The sequence below is a fragment of the Symphalangus syndactylus genome, chromosome 12 (assembly GCF_028878055.3).
Source record: "Symphalangus syndactylus isolate Jambi chromosome 12, NHGRI_mSymSyn1-v2.1_pri, whole genome shotgun sequence".
Classification (NCBI taxonomy): Eukaryota; Metazoa; Chordata; class Mammalia; order Primates; family Hylobatidae; genus Symphalangus; species Symphalangus syndactylus.
The window spans coordinates 130,942,607-130,967,824 of NC_072441.2; the positions used below are offsets into that span (position 1 = coordinate 130,942,607).

Consider the following 25,218-nt stretch of genomic DNA (forward strand, 5'->3'; position numbering starts at 1 on the left):
TCTTTTCACATAGTCCCAAATTTCTTGGAGGCTTTGTTCATTTCTTTTTATTCTTTTTTCTCTAAACTTCCCTTCTTGCTTCATTTCATTCATTTCATCTTCCATCAGCGATACCCTTTCTTCCAGTTGATCGCATCTGCTACTGAGGCTTCTGCAATCTTCGCGTAGTTCTCGAAACTTGGCTTTCAGCTCCATCAGCTCCTTTAAGCCCCTCTCTCCATTGGTTATTCTAGTTATCCATTCTTCTAATTTTTTTTCGAAGTTTTTAACTTCTTTGCTATTGTTTTGAATTTCCTCCCGTAGCTCAGAGTAGTTTGATCGTCTGAAGCCTTCTTCTCTCAACTCGTCAAAGTCATCCTCCATCCAGCTTTGTTCCGTTGCTGGTGAGGAACTGCGTTCCTTTGGAGGAGGAGAGGTGCTCTGATTTTTAGAGTTTCCAGTTTTTCTGCTCTGTTTTTTCCCCATCTTTGTGGTTTTATCTACTTTTGGTCTTTGATGATGGTGATATGCAGATGGGTTTTTGGTGTGGATGTCCTTTCTGTTCGTTAGTTTTCCTTCTACCAGACAGTACCCTCAGCTGCAGGTCTGTTGGAGTTTACTAGAAGTCCACTCCAGACCCTGTTTGGCTGGGCGTCAGCAGCGGTGGCTGCAGAACAGCGGATTTTCGTGAGACCACAAATTCAGCTGTCTGATAGTTCCTCTGGAAGTTTTGTCTCAGAGGAGTACCCGGCCGAGTGAGGTGTCAGTCTGTCCCTACTGGGGGGGTGCCTCCCAGTTAGGCTGCTCAGGGGTGAGGTACCCACTTTAGGAGGCAGTCTGTCCGTTCTCAGATCTCCAGCTGCGTGCTGGGAGAACCACTACTCTCTTCAAAGCTGTCAGTCAGACAGGGACATTTAAGTCTGTGGAGGTTCCTGCTGAGTTTTTGTTTGTCTGTGCCCTGCCCCCAGAGGTGGAGCCTACAGAGGCAGGCAGGCCTCCTTGAGCTGTGGTGGGCTCCACCCAGTTCGAGCTTCCTGGCTGCTTTGTTTACCTAAGCAAGCCTGGGCAATGGTGGGCGCCCCTCCCCCAGCCTCGCTGCCACCTTGCAGCTTGATCTCAGACTGCTGTGCTAGCAATCAGCGAGACTCCATGGGCATAGGACCCTCCGAGCCAGGTGCGGGACACAATCTCCTAGTGTGCCGTTTTCCAGGCCCATTGGAAAAGTGCAGTATTAGGGTGGGACTGACCCGATATTCCAGGTGCTGTCTGTTACCCCTTTCTTTGACTAGGAAAGGGAACTCCCTGACCCCTTGCGCTTCCCGAGTGAGGCAATGCCTCGCCCTGCTTCGGCTCGCGCACAGTGTGCTGCACCAACTCTCCTGCACCTACTGTTTGGCACTCCCTAGTGAGATGAAACCGGTACCTCAAGCAGAAATGCAGAAATCACCCGTCTTCTGTGTTGCTCGGGCTGGAAGCTGGAGACCGGAGCTGTTCCTATTCGGCCATCTTGGCTCCACCCTCTATGTGTGTATATATATATTCTGCTTCAGTATTGCTCTCTTCTCTTTTGGAGACTTCAACTACATGTATGTCAGATTATTTGATATTGTTCCACAGGATCCTAGGACTCAGTTAATTTTTTTTTTTTAGCTTTTTTCATTTTGTTCTTTAGATTGCATATCTTCCAATTATATGTCTTTAAAGTCACTGAATTTTTCTTTTGCTCATCCAGTGAGTTTCTAAATTTCAGATATTGGACTTTTCATTACTATACTTCTAAGTTCTAGACTTTTCATTTGATTTTTTTTTTTGTAGTTTCTATTTAACTGCTGAGATTTCCTGTCTATTCACTCATTAAGATTATATTTTCCTTTAAGTCTTTTTAAAAATCATTTGTAAATATTTATAATCACTGAAAATCTTTGTCTGCTTAGCCTTATGCTTGGACCAGCTCCAGATTGGTTTATATTAACAGCTTTATTTTTCTTGACTATGGGTCATTTTTTCCTGTTTCTTTGTATGGCTAGTGGGTTTTAATTGAATACTGGACATGGTGAATAATATAAAGACTTTGGATTCTAGTTTTCTGAAGAGTGTAAATTCTTATCTTAGAAGGCAGTTCAACTACTGGTTGATCACCATGAACTTGTGCGACTTTGGTTTTACATTTTGCCTGTGCAAATTCTTTTTTAAAAAAACTATCAAAAAAAACACTTTACTTGGTTCTGAATCAAATTAACTTACTGGATGAGATCACATATCTGTGCCTTCAAAAGCTTTTCATCTCCTGAATCAGGGCATCATATTTTCTCTCTATGAAGTAAATTAGGTCAAAGCATTTCATTTCCTCCAAACATTTTGACTTCTACTACAAAGTTGTTTTCACAGTTGAATAAAATTATGTGAATTTGCAGATAATTATTTTTATTATAATTATAATTTTTCACTTTTAAAATGGTGTCCTTGCTCCAATAAAGACCTTCAGGCTGAGGTAGTTTGCTGGTATGAGTCCCGGCTCAGAAACATTTTCTGGTTCCCCTACACTCTGGCTAAGCTGAGTGTTACACTTAGGACATCCTTGATCACCACCTCACTTTGTGAGTGTTTTTCAATTAGTTCTTAGAATTGTACTTTATAAATTTGAGGTGCTAAGTATCCCCTGCATGCCATGCTCTCCTGCTTTTACTGCTTATTCAATGCCATCCCAGAGGACCTAGGGGCAATCCTTGTCCCTAACACAATCCCAATTCTGTTTCCAGAGCACTGGAATGTGAACTCACATTTCTTCTCTCTCCTTTTCTTTCTGTCTTTCATACATCACACCTGTACACACATGTATATTCCTGACTACTACCAATATTTTTGCCCTCCACCAGAACCACATAAGTGGTTCCAGTATGTAGTGCTCCTTCTTGTCCCTACCCACCCAGACCCATGTGGAGTCCTTTCTGGAGTGATTGACTAGCACTCTTTACCTCCACAACCCTGGCAGGGACAGGCAGAGACAGGGGCCTATGAATATTATTTTACTATTTTTTGGTAGCAATATCATTATCTTTCATGACCAGTAGATTCACTGTGGTGCTCTGATTTTTGCAGCTATTTAATTGAATACAGATATACATCTTCATAGTATTGTATTTGCCCAACTTATAAAAGCCAGTGGAGGATAAAGGCTAGTATAATACAATATAATTTAAATCATGAGAAATATTTACAAATTAATCTAAACTTTAAATAAAATAATTTGCAAGTATACATTTTTGAAACATTGCATGAGATTCATGAGAACAAAGTAATAAAAGATACTAGCATATTTTGGCCAATAAATTGTATTAACAATTTTATATTTACATAGTATTTTTATATGTCCCAATGCCTTCATAATTAATTCTCAGACATTTTTGCCTAAACCCCGAGGTTAACATTTTACATAAAGCAAAATAAGGTGCAGCTATAGAAGGTTACTGTACAAATAGCCAGACAGTTAAATGAAAAGCAAACAGTTCATTTTGTGTTCTGTGGTTGAATATATAATCAAGGCAAAATGAAACACAAAGTTTCTTTGTATCCTGAAGTCACTTAGAGCCTATCCAAATTTGGGAGATAGTTTTATAAAATCGAAATGGGAGATCAGCCATTATTTCCAGTCGAACCCATGTGAAAACAATAATTTGCAATAGGCTGGCCAATAATTTGCTAACTCTGCCCATGTGATCTCCTGGAATTTGGCTACGTAAATATCATGTCTGATTTTGGCATACCTGCTGTACTTCTCAATTTTCATGTCTAAACATCACCTGCTTGCATGTAGGGAAACCCGAAAGGTTTTCATACTGTGTATGAGAAGAACCTGATGAAAGAACATTTAATTTCCCTAATTTAGGTAGCAAAGAAACCTGGGCTGTTTCCTAAGTATCCCCTGGGACGAAGGCCGATGGTCCCCTATGGGGCACTGTTTTTGTTGTTTTTTTTTTTTATTATACTTTAAGTTTTAGGGTACATGTGCACAATGTGCAGGTTTGTTACATATGTATACATGTGCCATGTTGGTGTGCTGCACCCATTAACTCGTCATTTAGCATTAGGTATATCTCCTAATGCTATCCCTCCCCCCTCCCCCCACCCCACAACAGTCCCCGGAGTGTGATGTTCCCCTTCCTGTGTCCATGTGTTCTCATTGTTCAATTCCCACCTATGAGTGAGAACATGCGGTGTTTGGTTTTTTGTCCTTGCAATAAAAAATGATGAGTTCATGTCCTTTGTAGGGACATGGATGAAACTGGAAATCATCATTCTCTGTAAACTATCACAAGGGGCACTTTGTTTTAAGCAAGCATTTATCTGATCACGCACCTTCAGCCTGACTGTGAGTTTTAGAAAATTCTGCTCCCACCCTTTTCTTCTCTCCCCAAGACTTATACTTGCTCTTTATATGAAGTCCAGGGCACTCTGCCATCCTAAATATGACACCAATCTTTTCTCTTTGAAAATTTATTTCATGAATCAATATCAAGTATGGCCAAGTTATGCTTGCATCATGTATTGGGAAATATCCTAGTTTCGTCTTGGATTCATTTAACAGATTTATTTATCTGATAAGCAGAAATTCATTTACATTTTTAAATATTCGTTAGACACATTCACTTCATTTCTATGATCCCTTTCCAATGTTTGCTCAAAACTTCTTGAAAAATACTTTTTAAAAAATTAATAGATTATTGAATGTAAATGGGCTAAATGTCCCACTTAAAAGGCACAGAGTGGGAAGCTGGATAGAAGAGTAAGACCCAATGGTATGCTGTCTTCAAAACACCCATCTCACACATAATGAGACTCATAGGTTCAAAATAAAGGGATGGAGGAAAATCTACCAAGCAAATGGAAATTAAAATAAAAGCAAGGGCTGCAATCCTAATTTCAGACAAAACAGACTTTAAACTAACAAAGATCAAAAAAGATAAAGAAGGGCATTACATCATGGTGAAGAGTTCAATTCAACAAGAAGACCTAGCCATCCTAAATATATATTCGCCTAATACAGGGGCACCTGGATTCATAAAGCAAGTTCTTAGAGACCTACAAAGAGACTTAGATTCACACACAATAATAGTGGCAGACTTCAACACTCCACTGTCAGTATTAGACAGATTATCAAGGCAGAAAATTCACAAAAATATTCAGAACCTGAACTCAACAGGACTAAATAGATCTGATAGACTTCTACAGGACTCTCCATCTCAAAACAGCAGAATATATATTCTCATTGCCACATGACACATACTTTTAAATCGGCCACATAATAGAACATAAAACAATTCTCAGCAAATGCAAAAGAATCAAAATTATACCAAACACACTGTCAGACCACAGTGCAATAAAAATAGAAGTCAAGATTAAAGCAATCATTCAAAACCATATAATTACATAGAAATTAAACAACATGCTCCTGAATGACTTCTGAGTAAACAATGAAGTTAAGGAAGAAATAAAGAAGTTCTTTGAAACTAGTAAGAACAAAGGTAGAACATACCAGAATCTCTGGGACAGAGCTAGCAGTATTAAGAGGGAAATTCGTAGCACTAAATGCCCACATCAAAAAGCTAAAAAGATCTCAAATTACCAATCTAACATCACAACTGAGAGAATTAGATAAGGAAGAGCAAATCAATTGCAAAGCTAGCAGAAGACAAGAAATAACTAAAATCAGAGCTGAGCTGAAAGAAATCAAAACGGAAAACTATTCAATGTTTGCTTTCTATAAAAGTTAATCAGATAGGGCATTAGCCACACTAATAGAGAAGAAAAGGGAGAAGATCCAAATAGACGCAATTAGAAATAACAAAGAGGATGCTACCACTGACCCCACAGAAATAAGAATAACCAACAGAAACTACGATTAACACCTATATGCACACAAACTAGAAAATCAGGAAGAGCAGAATAAATTTCTGGACACATACACCCTCCCTAGACTGAACCAGGAAGAAATCAAATCCCTAAACAGACCAATAATGAGCTTCAAAATTGAATCAGTAATAAATAGCCTACCAACCCAAAAAAGCCCAGAACCAGATTAATTCATAGCCATATTCTACTAGATGTACAAAGAACAACTGGTAGCATTCCTACTGAAACTATTCCAAATAATTGAGAGGAGGGACTCTGCTCTAGCTCATTCTATAAGACCAGCATCATCCTGCTACCAAAACCTGGCAGAGACACAACAAAAAAAGAAACTTCAGACCAATATTCTTGATGAACATTGATGCAAAAATCCTCAACAAAATACTTGCAAACCAATTTCAGCAGCACATCAAAAATCTAATCCATGATGCTCAAGTAGGCTTCATCCCTAGGGTGCAAGTTTGGTTCAACATACACAAATCAATAAATGTGGATCATCACATAAGCAGAACTAAATATAAAAACCACATGATTATCTCAATAGATAAAGAAAAGGATTTTGATAAAATTAGACATCACTTCATGTTAAAAACTCTAAATAAACTATGTATTGAGGAACATACCTCAAAATAATAAGAGTCATCTATGACAAACCCATATTAACATCGTAATGAATGGGGAAAAGATGGAAGCATTCCCCTTGAAAACCAGCACAAGACAAGGATGCCCTCTCTCACCACTCCTATTCAACATAGTATTGGAAGTCCTGGCCAAAGCAATCAGGCAAGAGGAAGACATAGTTTGAAGATGACAGATAGCAGGCAGAATTAGCTTGCAGCTCCCACTCGGACAGAACAATGTGTGAAGACTCACATCATGAACTTTTACTCCAAGAACCACTGCAGGAACATACCAGGAAAGCTAAGAGAATCTACAGACCCTTTGAAGAACTAGATTACTGCTGCAGGCTCCCTGAGAAGCCAAAAACTGTGAGTCTGCGTCCTTTCTCAATGAGGAGGTTTGTGGTCTGGAGCAAGTTCTCAGCCCTGGTCACTGGCTGCCTGGAAATAGACTCACTGCAGTTGGGGAGGGCACAGTAGGAGTGAGACTGGCCTTTAGGACTCCAGGCTGTGTGGGAGCAGGGTGAGGCCTCTGACTACCGGCTTTCCCCCACTTCCCTGGTGACCTGTATGACTTACCAGAGACAGCCATAATCCCTCTGGGAATATAGCTCCATTGGACTGGGAACTACATCCCCATCCCCCACAACAGCTGCAGCAAGCCCCGCCCAAGGAAAGGCTGAGCTTAAACAGGCCTACCCTGACCCCACCTGGTGGTCTTTCTCTACACGCCCTGGTAGCCAAAGACAAAGGTCATAATCACTTCGGAGTGCTATGGCCCTGCCCACCACCTGAGAAACCTGAATACATAACCAGGAGTCTCTATGGCAAGTTTGCATCCTGCCTACAGGACCACAGCTTATGCACTCTTGAAAGTTCCATTTCCTGGCTGGAGGCCAACCAACTCAAAACCAGTGCACTAAACAGAAACACAACCAAGGACCCTCACAGAGTCCACTTCATCCCCCTGCTACCTTCATTGGAGCAGGCACTGGTATCCATGGCTAAGAGACCTGAAGATGGATCACATCATAAGATTCTTTACAGACACTCCCCAGTACCAGCCTAGAGCCTTGTAGCTCCGCTGGGTGGCTAGACCCAGAAGAGCAAAAATAATCACTACAGTTTGGCTCTCAGGAAGCCCCACTCCTAGGGGAAGGGGGAGAACATCACATCAAGGGAGCACCCCTTGGGACAAAAGAATCTGAACAGCAGGCCTTGAATCCCAGAACTTCCCTCTGACATAGTCTATCAAAATGAGAAGGAAGCAGAAAAAATAATTCTGGTAATATGACAAAACAAGGTTCTTTAACACCCCCAAGAGATCATATCAGCTTACCAGCAATGGATCCAAACTAAGACAAAATCTCTGAATTGCCAGAAAAAGAATTCAGAAGGTTGATTATTAAGCTAATCAAGGAGGCACCAGAGAAAGGTGAAGTCCAATTTAAAGAAATAAAAAAAAGATACAGAATATGAAAGGAAAATTCTTCAGTGAAATAGATTGCACAAATAAAAAACAATCACAACTTCTGGAAACTGAACACACACTTAGAGAAACGCAAAATACACTGGAAAGTCTCAGCAATAAAATCAAACAAGCAGAAGCAAGACCTTAACAGCTCAAAGACGAGACTTTCAAATTAACCTTATCTATCAAAGACAAACCAAAATAATTTTTAAAAATAAACAAAGCCTCCAAAAAGTTTGGGACTATGTTATATGACCAAAACTAAGAATAATTGGTGTTCCCAAGAAAGAAGAGAAATCTAAAATTTGGAAAACATATTTGAGGGAATAATCAAGAAAAACTTCCCTGGCCTTGCTAGGGACCTAGACATCCAAATAAAAGAAACTCAAAGAACACCTGGGAAATTCATCACAAAAAGATCATCACCCAGGCACAGGTTATCTGAAGTCAGGATGAAGAAAAGAATCTTAAGAGCTGTGAGGCAAAAGTGTCAGGTAACCTATCAAGAAAAACCTATCAGATTAATAGCAGATTTCTCAGCAGAAACCCTACAAGCTAGAAGGTATTTGGGTCCTTTTTTTTTTTTTTTTTTTGAGATAGAGTCTCACTCTGTTGCCCAGACTGGAGTGCAGTGGTGCGATCCCGGCTCACTGCAACCTCTGCGTCCTGGGTTCAAGTGATTCTCCTGCCTCAGCCTCCTGAGTAGCTGAGACTACAGGGCACACCACCACACCTGGCTAATTTTTCTATTTTTAGTAGAGATGGGGTTTCACCATGTTGGCCAGGATGGTCTCAATCTCCTGACCTCGTGATCCACCCGCCTCAGCTTCCCAAAGTGCTGGGATTACAGGCATAAGCCACGGTGCCCAGTCTGGGGTCCTACTTTTAGCCTCCTTAAACAAAACAATGATCAGCCAAGAATTTTGTATCCAGTGAAACTAACCTTCATAAATGAAGGAAAGATAGTCTTTTCCAGACAAACAAATGCTGAGAGAATTCGCTACCACCAAGCCAGCACTAAAAGAACTGCTAAAAGCTCTACATCTTGAAACAAATTCTCAAAATACACAAAAATAGAACCTCCTTAAAGCATAAATCTCACAAGATCTACGTAACAATAACTCAATGAAAAAAAAAACAAGGTATTCAGGCAACAAATAGCATGATGAGTAGAATAGTACCTCACATATCAATACTAATATTGAGTATAAATGGCCTAAATGCTCCACTTAAAAGAAACAGAACGGCAGAATGGATAAGAAATTACCACCCAAATTTCTGCTCTCTTCAGGAGACTCACCTAACATATAAGGACTGACGTGAACTTAAGGTAAGTGGAAAAAGATACTCTATGCAAATGGACACCAAAAGTGAGCAGGAATAGCTATTCTTATACCAGACATAACAATTTTAAAGCAACAGCAGTTTAAAAATACAAAAAGGGACATTATATAATGATAAAAGGACTAGTCCAACAAAAAAAAATTGCAATTCTAAATATATATGCACCTAACACTGAAACTCCCAAATTTAAAAAACAATTACTATTAGACCTAAGAAATGTGATAGACAACAACACAGTAATAGTGGGGGACTTTAATAATCCACAGACAGCACTAGACAGGTCATCAAGACAGAAAATCAACACAGAAACAATGGACCTAAACTCTACCCTACAACAAATAGACTTAAGAAATATTAATGAACATTCTACGCAACAACTGCAGAATATACATTCTATTCATCTGTACATGGAACATTCTTCAAGATAAACCATATGATAGGCCACAAAACAAGTCTCAGTAAATTTAAGAAAATCAAAATTATATCAAGTACTCTCTCAAACCACAATGGAAAAAAATTGGAAATCAACTCCTAAAGGAACCCTCAAAATCATGAAAATACATGGAAATTAAATAACCTATTCCTGAATAATTTTGGGGTCAACAATGAAATCAAGATGGAAATTTAAAAATTCTTTAAACTGAACAATAATAGTGACACAACCTATCAAAACCCCTAAGATACAGCAAAAGCAGTGCTAGGAGGAAAGTTTATAGCATTAAATACCTACATCAAAAAGTCTGAAAGAGCAAAAATAGACAATCTAAGGTCACACCTCACAGAACTGGAGAAAGAACAATCAAAACTCAAACCCAGCAGAAGAAAAGAAATAACAAAGATCAGGGCAGAACTAAATGAAATTGAAACAAAAAAATACAAAAAAATAAATGAAATGAAAAACCTGGTTCTTTGAAGAGATAAATAAAATTGATGAGCCATTAGCGAGATTAACCAAGAAAACAAGAGAGAAGATCCAAATAAGCTCAATTAGAAATCAAAGAGGAGCTATCACAACTGATACCAGAGAAATACAAAAGTTTATTCAAGACTTCCATGAATGCTTTTACATGCATAAACTAGAAAACCTAGAAGAGATGGATAAATTTCTGAAAATATACCCCCGTCCTAGGTTAAACCAGGAAGATATAGAATCCCTGAACAGACCAATAACAAACAGTGAGATTGAAATTGTAATTTTTTTAAATGCCAACAGAAAAAAGTCCAGTACCAGATGGATTTACAGTTGAATTCCATCAGACATTCAAAGAAGAAGTGGTACCAATTCTATAGACACTATTCCACAAAATAGAGAAAGAGGGCATCCTCCCTAAATCACTCTGTGAAGCCAGTATCATCCTAATATCAAAACCAGGGAATGACATAACAAAAGAGAAAACTACAGACCAGCATCTCTGATGAACATAGATGCAAAAATCCTCAATCAAATACTAGTGAACTGAATCCAACAGCATATCAAAAAGATAATCCACCATAATCAAGTGGGATGCAGGGATGATTTAACATACCCAAGTCAATAAATGTGATACACCACATAAACAGAATTAAAAACAAAACCACATGATCATCTCAATAGCTGCAGAAAAAGCATTTGACAAAATCCAGCATCCCTTTATGATTAAAACTCTCATCAACAAAATTGGCATACCTTAAGGTAATAAAAGCCACATACAACAAACCCACAGCCAACATTATACTGAAAGGAGAAAAGTAGAAAGCATTCTCCTTGAGAACTGGAACAAGAGAAGGATGCCCACTTTCACCACTTCTATTCAACATAGTACTGGAAGTCCTAGCCAGAGCAATCAGACAAAAGGAAGAAATACTTTCAAACATCTTTTATTAGCATGTGGTTATATATGGTTATTATTTATTCATTAAAATGAGAACTGGGAGCACCCCCACTGTAAAAAAAAAAAAAAAGGAAGAAATAAAGGGCATTCAAATCGGTAAAAAGGTGGTCAAACTGTCACTCTTTGAAAGGATATGATCGTATACCTAGAAAGCCCTAAAGACTCATCCAAAAAGCTCCTAGAACTGGTAATTAAATTCAGCAAAGTTTCAGAATGCAAAATTAATATACACAAATAAGTAGCTCTGCTGTACACCAGCAGCAACCAAGCTGAGAATCAAATCAAGAACTCAACCCCTTTCAAAATAGAAAAAAAAAAAAAAACTTAGGTGTGTGCCTAAGATTTTGGGTAACAGTAATGTGTCATTGTAGGTTCGTTAAATGTAACAAGTGTTATACTCTGGTGGAGGATGTTGATAATCAGGGAAGCTGGAAGGGAGGGGTGATATATGGGAACTCCCTGAACTTTCTCTCCTTAACTTTTCTGTGAACCTGAAACTTCTCTAGAAAGATAAATTCTATCAGAAACATGAACAAAAAAGAACAGGGAATGAGAGAGGGAGATTTTTTACAAGAATGTATAATGGTGCTACAAAGGATGACTAGATGTGAACTTCTAGATTCTGGAAGGGCAAAGCAGTGCAGCAAAGCTTTCATATGGGTATGAGCTGTCATGCACATGGCTCCTATCTGAAAATCTAGTTCTTCCGGAATCCGGGTCTGCTGGCCAACATCTCAGCAGTTTTCACCCTGCAGACTTAATTAGGCTCCTCTTCCTTATGTGCCCTCCCTGAATATGGCATTTTGAAAGCCCAATGTTGCCCAGGGGCCATCTCCTTTGGGTTTATGAGAGACCTGCATTCTCCCTGGCTCAGTTCTCTCAGGCTCTCCAGAGCTCAGGACCTCTGAGAAGAATGGAGCCCTCCTGGCTTCAGGAACTCACAGCGCACCCCTTCTTGCTGCTGATCCTCCTCTGCATGTCTCTGCTGCTGTTTCAGGTAATCAGGTTGTACCAGAGGAAGAGATGGATGATCAGAGCCCTGCACCTGTTTCCTGCACCCCCTGCCCACTGGTTCTATGGCCATAAGGAGGTAAGAGGAGAAAATTGGTTGGGGAAGTTAAGGGACAGAAAGATGTGGTACTTAAAAAAAAAAACAGCACAGACTGGTGGGGCATTATGTAATATGCAAAATGCTTTCACACCAATCTCATTGTGATTTTTACAAAAATTCTATGATATGGGGAGGAAAGATATTGTTATTCCTATTTTACAGATAAGAAAACTGAAGCCTAAAATAAAGATGCAACTTTCCTGTGCTACCCACCTCATAAATGACAGAAATGAAACTTGAACCCTGGTCTCCTGATTCAAGGCCAAGGTCTTTACTACTCTCAGGACTCTGGGTGTTCTACAGAGAAATAGACCATGCCAATTGTTAACAGGAAATATACAAAGATGCTACAGCTTCTAATGAAGCTGGAAATAGGAAAACATTTAGCAAATTAGAAAGGAAAGTTGAAAGATGAGCAGCAACCACAAAGGAGTAAAAGGCATGTGAGACTTCGCTGCCTTGGAGGCAGATAAAACATGAGTGGGCATATCCAGAGCAAAGACGAGGTAGGGAATCAGCAGTTACTAAGGGTTTACCTTGTGCCAGGAATTTTATGTTTATAATTTCACTTAATTTTCATGGCAGCTTTGTGAAATATATTTGGTCTTCCTATTATACACCAGAGGAAATCATGGCCCTGATGACATAGATAATGAATAAGTGTCAGATTGGGATTTGAACTTAAATCTCCAAAGTTGACGCTGGAGTGAGAAGATCAATCACTCAGCAACAGGTCCTGAGCACTTGCCCTGGGCCAGGAAGATTCCGTGGAGGTGCTGGAGACACATGGAGAAGAAAACTTGCCTTCAGCAGATGTGAACCTGTCTGATGGGGTGGTGTCCACAGACCCTCAATTTAGCACATGGTCCATCTGAGGGAAAGGGGTCCTCCTGGGGTGACAACCTTTACTAACCAGTCATGACTTATCTTATGACAGTTTTACCCAGTAAAGGAGTTTGAGGTGTATCATAAGCTGATGGAAAAATACCCATGTGCCGTTCCCCTGTGGGTTGGACCCTTTACGATGTTCTTCAGTGTCCATGACCCAGACTATGCCAAGATTCTCCTGAAAAGACAAGGTAAAAACCAAGAGGGTCTCACAGTACACAGCAGCAACAAAGAGGGTCTCAGGGTGTCTGTCGCACTAGGGAAGGACAGGTTGAAGTATGTTTAAGGGAAATCCATCATTCGATATGTTGAAGGGAAGATTCCATGTCCTCCTTGACATCATAGTCAGGACTCTATTGAGGGCTGTTGTAGAGGATTTTCTGATCCATTTCCAAGCAACCATCTCTCCCTACATCGCAAATTTTTTCTGATCCTTCCATCACATTTACTTACCTGAGACCCCCAGGACTACCACTTAGCACCACTGTGAACATACAGTGGGTTGGGGATGGAGAGATGGTTTGCTTACAATTGGCTTAATGCCAGTGTTGCACAGAGATGAGTGTTCCCCATAGATGCTTTGCCCACTAATGATGCCTGTCCTCTGGGAATGGCCAGTGCCAGGTGGAGGCTCTGGCAAGTGGACACCAGTTCTCCATCAGGTCCCTAGTGTGGGAATTCCATAGAATTGCAGAGCTGCTTCTTGGCTGTGGCAAGATGTGTGTAGGATTCTCCCACTGGGCTTTCCTCAACTGCCTGTTGGCATAAAAGGCTGGCCTTTGCCTCACTCTCCCAGCTACCTACATGAGTCACTCAGTTATAAAATGCCTCCATACCTCTCTTCGTGCATCTGCAAAATTTCAAGCAGCCTGTGGCTCTCTCATGTCACAGGGCACTCTGCCAGAATCACCATCTTTGCACCCTTGTTGAAAATGAATTGACAACAGATGTATGGGCTTATTTTTGGCACTCTGCCAGAATCACCACCTTTGCACCCTTGTTGCAAATGAATTGACAACAGATGTATGGGCTTATTTTTGGACTCTGATATCTACACTTAATGCCAGTACCACATTGTTTTGGTGACTATAGCTTTGCAATAAGTTTGAAATCAAGATGTATGAGTTCTCCAGCTTTGTTGTGCTTTTTTAAGGTGGTTTTGACTGTTTTGTTTCCCCTGAAATATCATACAAATGTTAGAATTGGCTTTTCCATTTCTGCAAAGAAGGCCAATGTGATTTTCATAGAGATTCCATTGAATCTGTAGATCAATTTGGGGAGTGTTGTCATCTGCACAATATTGTCTTTCAATTTATTAACATGGATGTCCTTTTACTTAACGTACATTTTCTTTAATTTCTTTCAGCAATGTTTTTTAGTTTTCAGAATACAAGTCTTTTGCTTCCTTTGTTAAATTTATTCTTAACTATTTTATCTTTTGATGCTATTATAGAGTTCTTAAAACTTTGTTTTCAGATTGTTCATTGCTAGTGTACAGAAATACAACTGATTTTTGTGTTTTGATTTTGTATCCTGCAAAGTTTCTGAATTTGTTTATTTGCTCTGACAGTTTTCTTGCAGACTTTTTAGGATTTTCTGTATTTAAGATCATGTCATTTGTGAATACAGATAACTGTAGTTTTTTCCCCTCCAATTTGGATGCCTTTTTTTCTTTTCATTGTCCAATTGCTCTAGCCAGAACTTCTGTTACAGTGTCGGATGTAAGTTGTGAAAGCGGATGTCTCTGCCATGATCTTAGGGGCAAAGATTTCAGTCTTGCACCACTGAGTATAATACTAACTGTAAGCTTTTCATATCTGCCTTTTAGCATGTTGAGAAACTTTTTCTCTAATCCAAGTCTACTGTGTGTTTTTATCAAGAAAGGGTGTTGGATTTTGTCAAATATTCTTCCTGTAACAACTGAGATCATCATGTGGTTTTTTTCTCTTCATTCTATTAAACTGCTCTTGCATTCCTGGAATAAATCCCACTCGGTCATTATGTAAAATTGCCTAATATCCTGCTGGACTCCATTTGCTAGTATTTTTTAGGAACTTTTTATCTGTATTCATAAGGGGTATTGGCCTATACTTTTCTTTTTTTGTACTATTTTGTCTGGCTTAGGCATCAGGGTAATGCTGGCCTCATAGAAGGAGTTAGGAAGTGCTCCCTCTTCTGTTTTTTAGAAGAGTTTTAGAAGTATTGGCCTTAATTTATCTTTAAATATTTGGTAGAATTCATCAGCAAAGTGCTCTGGTCCTGTGCTTTTCTTTGTTGGGGATTTTTGATTGCTAGTTCATTCTCTTTACCTTACCAGCTATAGGTCCATTCAGATTTTCTACTTGTTCTTGAGTCAGTTTAGTAGTTTTTGTGCTTTCAAGAATTTGTCCATTTCATCTAGGTTATACAATTCGCCAGCATACGATTGTTCATAGTACCCTCTTTATTGACATTTAACATGGAAACATCACTTTTATTGACAGTTTAGGACCACAATAAACAGACAGTTTCACCAAACAGAAATAGGACAGTCTCAAGACAACAGAGTATAAAATTGTAGGAAAAGGGTTAATATTCTTCACCCTCATCCTCTCCCTCAGCACTATCTGTTCCAACCTCCTCATCATCCTTCTTAAGGGCAGCCATGTCCTCACAGGCCTCATAAAACTCTCCTTCCTCCATCCACTCATTCATATACCAGTGAACAAAGGCAAGCTTATCATACATCAGGTCAAACTTGTGGTCCAGGCAAGCCCACGCCTCAGCAACTGCTGTGGTGTTGCTCAGCATGCACACAGCTCTCTATACCTTGACCAGGTCTCCACCAGGTACCTCACTGGGAGGCTAGTAATTAATACCAACCTTAAAGCCAATGGGATGCCAATCCACAAACTGGATGATAGGCTTGGTCTTGATGGTGGTGATGGCAGCATTGACATATTTGGGGACCATGTCCCCATGGTACAACAGACAGCAAGCCATGTATTTACCATGGCAAGAGTCACCTTTCACTATCTGGTTAGCTGGCTAAAAGCAAGCATTGGTGATCTCTGCTACAGCAAGCTGTTCATGATAGGCTTTCTCAGCAGAGATGATGGGGGAATATGTGGCCAGAGGGAAGTGGATGCAGAGACAGGGCACCATTTTGGTCTAGACTTCTGTCAGATTAACTTTCAGGGCTCCATCAAATCTGAGGGAAGCAATGATGGAGGACACAATCTGGCTAATAAGGCAGTTAAGGCTAGTATAGGTTGGGCATTCAATATTGAGGTTTCTCCACAGATATCATAGATGGCCTCATTGTCTACCATGAAGGCACAATCAGAGTGCTACAGGGTGGTATGGGAGATGAAGATAGAGTTATACAACTACAGCTGTGGAAATATGGTGGGTTGGGTATGTGGGGAACTCCAACTTGGACGTCTTGCCACAATCAACAAAAAGAACACTCCACCAGCAGAGAAGTGAACCCAGAACAAGTCCCCTCACCAAAGCAGTAAAAAACCAAGACGTTCTGAAGACCTGTGCACTAGTCAACCAGCTTGCAAATTCAGTCTGAGATGAGGTCAATATAATCCCCTTGCCTATGCAATAGTGCCCTCAAGTATAGTTATAGGCAGCATCTTCCTTGCCTGTGATGAGCTGCCCAGAGTGGAAGAGCTGGCAGTAGGTGCCAGTGTGAACTTTGTCAATGACTCTGGGTTCAACATCTACAAACACTGCCCTAGTCACATGGTTGGCAGCACCCGTCTCACTGAAGAAGGTATTGAAGGAGTCATTTCCTCCCACAATAGTCTTGTCTCTTGGCCTTGCCATCAGGCTAGAGGCCATGTTCCAGGCAGTAGAGATCCTAGCAGGAACTGCCAATCTGGACAGCAGCCTAGCCAATGTGGAGATGCACTCACATATGACAGGGACTTGTAAGGTTCTGCAAGGCTGAAGGAGGTGAAGGGACAGCAACAAGGATCTCCCATTAACAGACTACCATGGAGTCCAAGGGAGTAGTCCATAGTGTCCTCTTATAATCCTTTTATTATCTGTAATAATAAGTTGATAGTAATGTTCACACTTTCATTTCTGATTGTAGTAACTTGGTTCTTCTCACTTTTCTTCATAGTTAATCTAATTAAAGTTTTGTCAATTTTGTTAATCTTCTCAAATAAATAATTTTTTATTTGTTAATTTTTTTCTATTGTTTTTCCTGTTTTTATTTTATTTATCTCAGCTCTAATCTTTATCATTTCCTTCCTTCAGTAGCTTTGGGTTTCATTTGCCCTTCTTTTTCCAGTTCATTAAAGTGTACAATTAGGTTATTGATTTAAGGACTTTATTTTTTAATGAAGACATTTAAGCTATAAAAATCTCATTAAGCACTGCTTTTGCTGAATTCCATTACATTGGATATGTTGTTTTCATTTTCATTTGCCTCGAAATATTTTCTAATGTCTTTTATGATTTATACCTTGTCCCTTTGGTTGTTTAAGAATGTCTTGTTTTATATTCATGTTTTGTGAATTTTCCTGTTTTACTTCTGATATTGATTTCTAGTTTTATTCTATTTATAGTTTTATTCTATGGAGAGATATTTTTGAATGATTTCAATCTTTTTAAATTTATTGAGACTTTTTTTGTAACTTACAGTATGATCTATGCTGAAGAATGACCCATGTGCACTTGAGAAGAATGTGTAATCTGATGTTGTTAGGTGGAGCTTTTAGAACATGTCTGTTTGGCATAATTATAGTGCTGTTCAAGTTCTCTATTTCCTTATTAATTTTTTGTATCATTGTTCTCTCCATTATTGAAAGGGATGTAGTGAATTCTCCAATTATAATTTTAGAACTGTCTATTTCTCCCTTCAATGCTGTCAGCTTTTGCCTCATATACTGTGGGATTCTATTGTTAGGTATATATTTATATATTATAACTGTTATATCTTCTTGATGGATTGACCCCTTAACAATATATAATGTCTTTGTGTCACAATATTTTAAAGTATATGTAGCTGGTAATCATCCAGCTCTCTTTTCCTTACTGTCTGCATAGAATACCTTTTACTTTAAACCTCTTTGTTTCTTCAGATCTAAAGTGAGTCTCTTGTAAGCAGCATATTAATGGATCCCATTCTTTTAGTCCATTCTGCCAGTCTCTGACTTTTAGTTGAACAGTTTAATCCATTTACATTTAAAATAATTACTGATAAGGAAGGACTTATTTCTAACATTTCACTGTTTGTTTTTTATATGTCTTATATCTTTTTTTTTAGAGATAGGGTCTTGCTCTGTCACCTAGGGTAGGGTGCAGTGGTGCCATCGTAGCTCACCGCATCCTCTAGCTCCTGGGCTTAAGTAATCCTCCCACTTCAGCCTCCTGAGCAGTTGGGACTATAGGCCTGCACCAGTATGCCTGGCTAATTTTTTCTTTTGTATAGACAAGGGTCTCACTATGTTGTCCAGGCTGGTCTCAAACTCCTGGCTTCAAACAATGCTTCCCCCTCAGTCTCCCAAAGTGCTGAGACTACAGATGTAACCCACTGTGCTCAGCCTGTCATATATATTTTATGTTCCTCACTTCCTCCATTACTGCCTACTTTGGTGTTTAATTGATTTTTGGTTTTTCGTATGGTAACATTTTTATGTTACTCTTCTCATTTCCTTTTCTGTATATTTTCAGTTACTTTCATAGTGATTAATGTGGGATTAAAATTAGTATCTTAAAGTTATATCAACTTGGTTTGAATTAATACAAATTTAGCTCAATAGTATCCAAAAATTCTGCTCCTATACATCTCCATCTCTATATATTGTTATTGTCACAGATTGCATCTTGATAGATTGTGTGCCCATAACATAGATTTATAACTACGGTTTTATGCATGTGTATGTATACCATGTAAGCAAAAAGAGGAGTTAAAAACTAAAGATACAATAATACTGACTTTTATGTTTACCTATGTAGTTACCCTTCCCAGTGTTCTTTTTTTTTTACATGGCTCTGAGTTACTGCTTAGTGATCTTTCATTCCAGCCTGAAAGGCCCTCTTTAGCATTTCTTGTGGGGTAGGTCTATTAGAAACAAACCATCTCAGCTTTTGTTTATCAGGGAATGTCATAATTTCCCTTTCATTCTTGAAGGATCATTTTGCTAAATATGTAATTCCTAGTTGGCTTTTTTTCCTTTCAGCACTTTGAATATATCATCTCATTGCCTTCTGAACTCCATTGTTTCTGATTAGAAATAGGCTGTTAATTTTATTGAAGATCTCTCATATGTGATGAGTCACCTTCTTTCTGGCTGCTTTCCAGATTTTCTCTTTGTCTTTGGCTTTCAACAAATTGATTCTAATGTGGCTCAGGGTGAATCTCTTTGAATGTATCCTGATTGTAGTTCATTGAGCTTCTTTTTCTGTAGGTTCATGTCTTTCCTCAAATTTTGGAAATTTTCAACCATTATGTCTTCAACTTAGTTTTCTCTCTTTGTTCTTCTGGGACTCCAATTATGCATATGTTAATATGCTTGATGGTGTCCCACAGGTCTCTTAGGACCATTCATTTTTTCATTCTGTTTTGTATTTCTGCTCCTCAGATTCAACAATCTCAATTGACCTATCTCTAACTTTGCTAATTCTTTCTCTGCCTGCTCAAATCAACTGTTGAAATCTTATAAACTTTTTTTTCAGTTACTGTATACTCCAGTTCCAGAACTTTATTTGTTTCTCTTTACAACTTCTATGTCTTTGTTAATATTCTCTATTTGTTCATACATGAGTATTTTGGTTTTGTTTCATCTTTGGCCATGGTTTATTGCAGGTCTTTGAGCATATTGAAGACAGTTGATTTAAAGTTGTCTAGTAAGTCCAACATCTATGCTTCCTCAATAACAGTTTCTTTTCATTTCTTTTTCCTGTGCATAGGCCATCCATACTTCCTTGTTTCTTTTACATGATTTGTAATTTTTTGTTTAAAACTGAACATTTTAAATGTTATGTGAGAAAAAAAGGAATAAAAGAAAAAAGGTAGAAAAGAAAATAAAAATACTCTCGAGGTCTTTCCTGGTTGGTTCTGTGTTTTGGCACACCTTTAGCATTTAATCGGGGCATTTACAAGTTTGCCTTAGCTTTCTCTTTCTTCTTGCACTTTGTGTAAGGACTAGTCAAAGTTGAAAGCCTGTGGTCTTATCAAGTGTTTTCCAAGCATGCATCCTACCCTGGGTATGTGTAGGTTCCCTGTTATATGTGAGAACTTTTTTTTTTTTTTTGAGACGGAGTCTCGCTCTGTCGCCCAGGCTGGAGTGCAGTGGCGCGATCTCGGCTCACTGCAAGCTCCGCCTCCCGGGTTCACGCCATTCTCCTGCCTCAGCCTCTCTGAGTAGCTGGGACTACAGGTGCCCGCCACCACGCCTAGCTAATTTTTTGTATTTTTAGTAGAGACGGGGTTTCACTGTGGTCTCGATCTCCTGACCTCGTGATCCGCCCGCCTCAGCCTCCCAAAGTGCTGGGATTACAAGCGTGAGCCACCGCGCCCGGCCTGTGAGAACTTTTTAAAGCATTGATTCCAAAAAAAAATTATCATTCCCAGCTTTTCCTTCTAGATTTTGGTGTGTTTATTATTGCCTCAATTGTTCTTTTTTGTCCCAGGAAGCAGTGCTAGTTCTTTTGCCTCTCAATGTTTTTGAGGAACACTTCCCTGCCCTTAGAGAATTCTGAGTTAGGTAAAACATAGGAAAGCCCCTGTCCTTCAGAAAACCCACACAGAGGTCAAAACAAACAAAATTCCTTGAGAACAAAGACTGCTCTGCTTTCTGTGGGATCCAGGAATCAGAACCCACTGAGAATACAGGCTGCCGTCTTCAAGATTGCCATGGCAGTGGAGATGGATGTGGGGCAAGGCTAAATTGCAATGCCAATCTTTTCTATCCTTTTTCAGTGGCCTTTCTTCTGATTAAGTGTGCACTTGGTTGCTGTAAACAATTAACTGTCTTCCAGAATTCTGCTAAAGTTGACTATAACAGTTTTTGCCAGATAATTTTTGGTTTTGATTTGGGAAGGGATGGCCCTGGACAGTTCCTATTCCACCATTTTTGCTGATGTCATTCCTAGACATTATTTTTTAGGACCCTGGAATATCTAGAGTAGAAAAGCTCATGCTTATTAGCCTTAAATGTACACGTACATACATTCTTTCCAAAATCTTTAACAATTCTATCAATCTCTTTTACCCATTTCTGGAGAAATGCCAGAATTATCTTCCAACAAGTAGATTAGGAGGATGAGAAAGAGCAATTAGTTAAGAAGGGGTCCCAACATTTGGTGGGGAAAATAGGGAATATAGTTGTGCCTTTAAGTGGACAGAGGAAGAGGAGGCTATCTGGTAGTGAAGAGATACATCGGGTTTGGATTTTCTGGGGTCCTGAGGTGTCTGTGTGGTACACAAAGGGAAATGTCTAGAGGGCAGTGGTTTTATATTGAAGTGTATGGACAGAGAGAGAGAGATAGAGAGAGAATACACTAGGGACTGAGAGAGTGAATGCCATAAGATATCTTCTTACCCTTAGAACTCAAGGTATTTTACAGTTTCATTTCACCTGGACTTTTGCAGAAAGTGAATATCCTGTTAACAATCCTATCTTTTCCTAGATGTTCATATGTTTTCTGCCCCATTTTTATTTCCCTGTCTTTATCCCACATAAAGATGTTGATGGAATGAATAAAGGACACTAATTCTTGTTTTCCCAAAACTGTAAAACCAAGGTTATGTCCTTTCTTCTGATTCATTTATATACATCTTTCTCAAACAAATCCAACAAGGGTAAAATCTACAATTTATCTCAAAGTCATGTTCCTGTGTCTAGCTTTACATGTCTATGTGAAAAGGAACTGGAGCTTTAAAATGTTGTCAGAGAGTTCCCCAACAAAAACAAATGTATTTTTTCAACTTATGTTGAAAGAAAATTATACTGTGAAGGAAATTACACTCTGTTTTCCACTGCTATTGACCTCGTGGCACCAAGTGCTGTGGAGAAAGAATAAACAAGTTCTCATTCTAATTCTGTGGCTTCCCTGGGACTCTCGGGACTGAAGAACTAGCCTCCAACCACCTTGCACACTAGCTATTTGTGTTACCCACGAGGAATATGGAAACATACAAAAATTTCCTCTCATTTTAACTTGTGATTTTCACTTAATGCCATCTTTTGCCTCCTTTGTTCTGTTTTACAGATCCCAAAAGTGCTGTTAGCCACAAAATCCTTGAATCCTGGGTTGGTATGTATATTAGTCCATTCTCATACTGCTATAAAGACATACCTGAGACTGGGTAACTTATAATGAAAAGAGGTTTAACTGACTCATGGTTCTATTGGCTGTACAGGCTTCTGCTTCTTGGGAGGCTGCAGGAAACTTACAGTTGTGGTGGAAGGCAAAGGAAAAGCAGGCACACCTTCACGTGGCCACCAGGAGTAGGGGTGGAGTGTTACACACTTTTAAACAAGCAGATCTAGGGAGAATTCTATCACAAGAACAGTAAGGGGAAAATCCACCCCCATGACTCAGTCACCTTCCACCAGGCCTCTCCTCCAACACTGAGGATTACAATTTGACATAAGATTCAGGTGGAGGCACAGAGCCAAACCATATCAGTATGTGTGTCTGATCCTTTCTTATCTGAGCCTGGTGGAGGTGGAGGTGGAGGTGGGGGGAGAAATTACTTTCCTGATAGACACTAAATGCTTCTGTCTCCCTCACCTTACCACAACCTACACTCGCTTTTGCTTCAGAAACCTGAGCTCAATCTCGCCTTGTCCTTCATAGCTTCTCCTCTTATTCTACCTGTTTGGGACTGGTCCTTTATTTCTGGTGTAACTAGGGGTAGGGTGGAGGAATAAGAAGGGGACTGGGGGTTGTATGCTCTCTTCCTCACACCAACTGATGTCATTATCCCAGGTAGTCCCCACTTGAGGATCAGGGAAAGAGAAGGAGAGTCCCTCAGCCTGCTAACATGGACCTTATTGAGAATGGTGCCCTGGAAAAGGTTGCCATTGTGAAAGTTGCTTAAGATCATTCTCTCTCCTTTTCCCTCCACACTTCCCCTCCCTTTTCTGGGCAACCAGTCTGTGCAGCTAAGCGAGTTCACACCAGAAGATTCAGGATCAGGGTAGTAGCCCCAGATCCCTGGATCAAATGTACATGGGCACCTTCTCTCCCTCTCCTTAGATTTTCCACCCTACAGAGAATTTAAAATATTTTTCACCACAAATTTCATTATCAGTTTTCCACAATCCAATTACCCCTGGAAAATCTTGCTCTTGAGGATCCCTTTGAAAGAACCCACTCTCCTAAACTAAGTCTTTTGTGAACTTAGTGGAGATCTCAAACCCACTTGTCCAGCAAGAATGATAAAGAAAAGCCCCTTTAGTCCTCCGTCATTGATCCTCAGCCTGAAGAGGAGCACAAAAGTGATGGAAAGAAAGCAGCACCTCTGCTTCAGCCTGGAACTTTGTGCCACTCTAAGGCAATATTTCTCAAAGTGTGGACCTGAACTAGCTGGGACCCTTGTCATAACTCAAAAGTCCTTGATTCTACTTCAATACCTAGGAATTATTGGCTCTGAAGGATTAAGCCAAAGAATCTGCCTCTAGAAAGCACCTCAGGTAATTCTCACCCACCCTAAATTTGAACTCTTATCAAAAGGCTGATGAATCTGACCATCAAATAGAATAGGATGGATCTTTTTTTTCAGTTCATTGTATAAACAAATTTTCTGATATGGACTTAATTCCCAAAAGGTTAGGTCTACTCCTGCTCATTCACTCTTTCAGAGCTCTGTCCACTCTAGCTTCTCTCCAGTGTCATAGATAGGGAATTGCTCCCTGCCTGCCTAGTCTTTCTGCACTTACCTGGCCTGTGATAGAAACAGTTGCCCCTCTCATTTCATAAGGTCGAGGACTTGTGACCCTGGATGGTTCTAAATGGAAAAAGCACCGCCAGATTGTGAAACCTGGCTTCAACATCAGCATTCTGAAAATATTCATCACCATGATGTCTGAGAGTGTTCGGATGATGCTGGTAAGAGGAGAAGAGAGCATTCCTACCTGGCCTCTGAAGTGAGGTGCTACCAGCCATATGGCGTGGGAGACTCTGAGTTCCCTCAGAACCATGTTCACAGCAGTTTATATGGGGTTATTTGATGTTTAGACCATGACTATCATCATCAGGGCAAGGACCCTGTCTTGTATACCCAACACTTCTCACAGGGATGGACTCAGGGTAGGTGCTCAATGAGAAGTAGCTGAATGAATGAGTGAGTGAGTCCAGTAGACTCACTACATTTGGAGAACACAAGGCAGAAGAGCAAAGACACCCATAGGAGTAGCCATGCCAACATAGAGAAGTGTATCATGTTCAGGAGGTCAAGTCAGGAAAGACTTCCTAAGAAAGGTGACAGGAGCTGAGTCTTGGAGAATGGGCAGGATTTCTAGAGATGGGGACTCGGAGAAAAGACTGCCTTGTGGTCAAGGAGAAAATGGAGCTTTAGCTTTGGCTGAGGCAGAAGAGGGTGCAGAGATTTCACAAGACAATCTAGAACCTATAGAGAAGACACAGTTGTATGTCTCCACACCTGTCCTCTTGGAGTTTGGATGGCAAAGACATGCCAGGTGGTTTTGAGCACACCTAAGGTCTGTTTCAGGGGTCCTGAATGAGGTGATTGTGACAACTCAAAGACTAAGTTTCTAAGATCCCAGGCACTGAGTAAAGCAATTCTACACACAAGATCTCAATCCTAGTCACAAAGATTTCTTAATGATACAGGGGCTCAGAGACATGGGTTCCCCTAACACGTCACCTTGGATTCATACTGGCCCCATACTTTCCAGTGTGCCATGCTGTTATCCTTTATGACCCTTGTCACCATGCCCACGTCCCACTCCAAAATAAAAATCAAAGCAAAACATATAAATACAGTGACTGCAAATACTGTTTAAGCACTTACCATCAGGCTTATTATATCCTTTTATACTACTACAGTCTTAC

General features: G+C 39.8%; 1 protein-coding gene and 1 pseudogene across 1 annotated transcript in view; one reads left to right on the forward strand and one right to left on the reverse strand.

The window, feature by feature from the left end:
• The first annotated feature begins 8,598 nt into the window (after positions 1-8,598).
• The window catches only part of LOC129469029 (cytochrome P450 4Z1), a 54,305-nt gene continuing 37,685 nt past the window's right edge, over positions 8,599-25,218 (forward strand). The window contains exons 1-4 of the mRNA XM_055255159.2: positions 8,599-12,282; positions 13,241-13,382; positions 22,408-22,452; positions 24,125-24,252. Of these exons, the coding sequence (XP_055111134.1) occupies positions 12,007-12,282; positions 13,241-13,382; positions 22,408-22,452; positions 24,125-24,252 (591 nt within the window). The 5' untranslated portion in view covers positions 8,599-12,006. The remainder of the gene's footprint in view (positions 12,283-13,240; positions 13,383-22,407; positions 22,453-24,124; positions 24,253-25,218) is intronic.
• LOC129469030 (tubulin alpha chain-like) lies at positions 15,652-16,492 on the reverse strand (annotated as a pseudogene).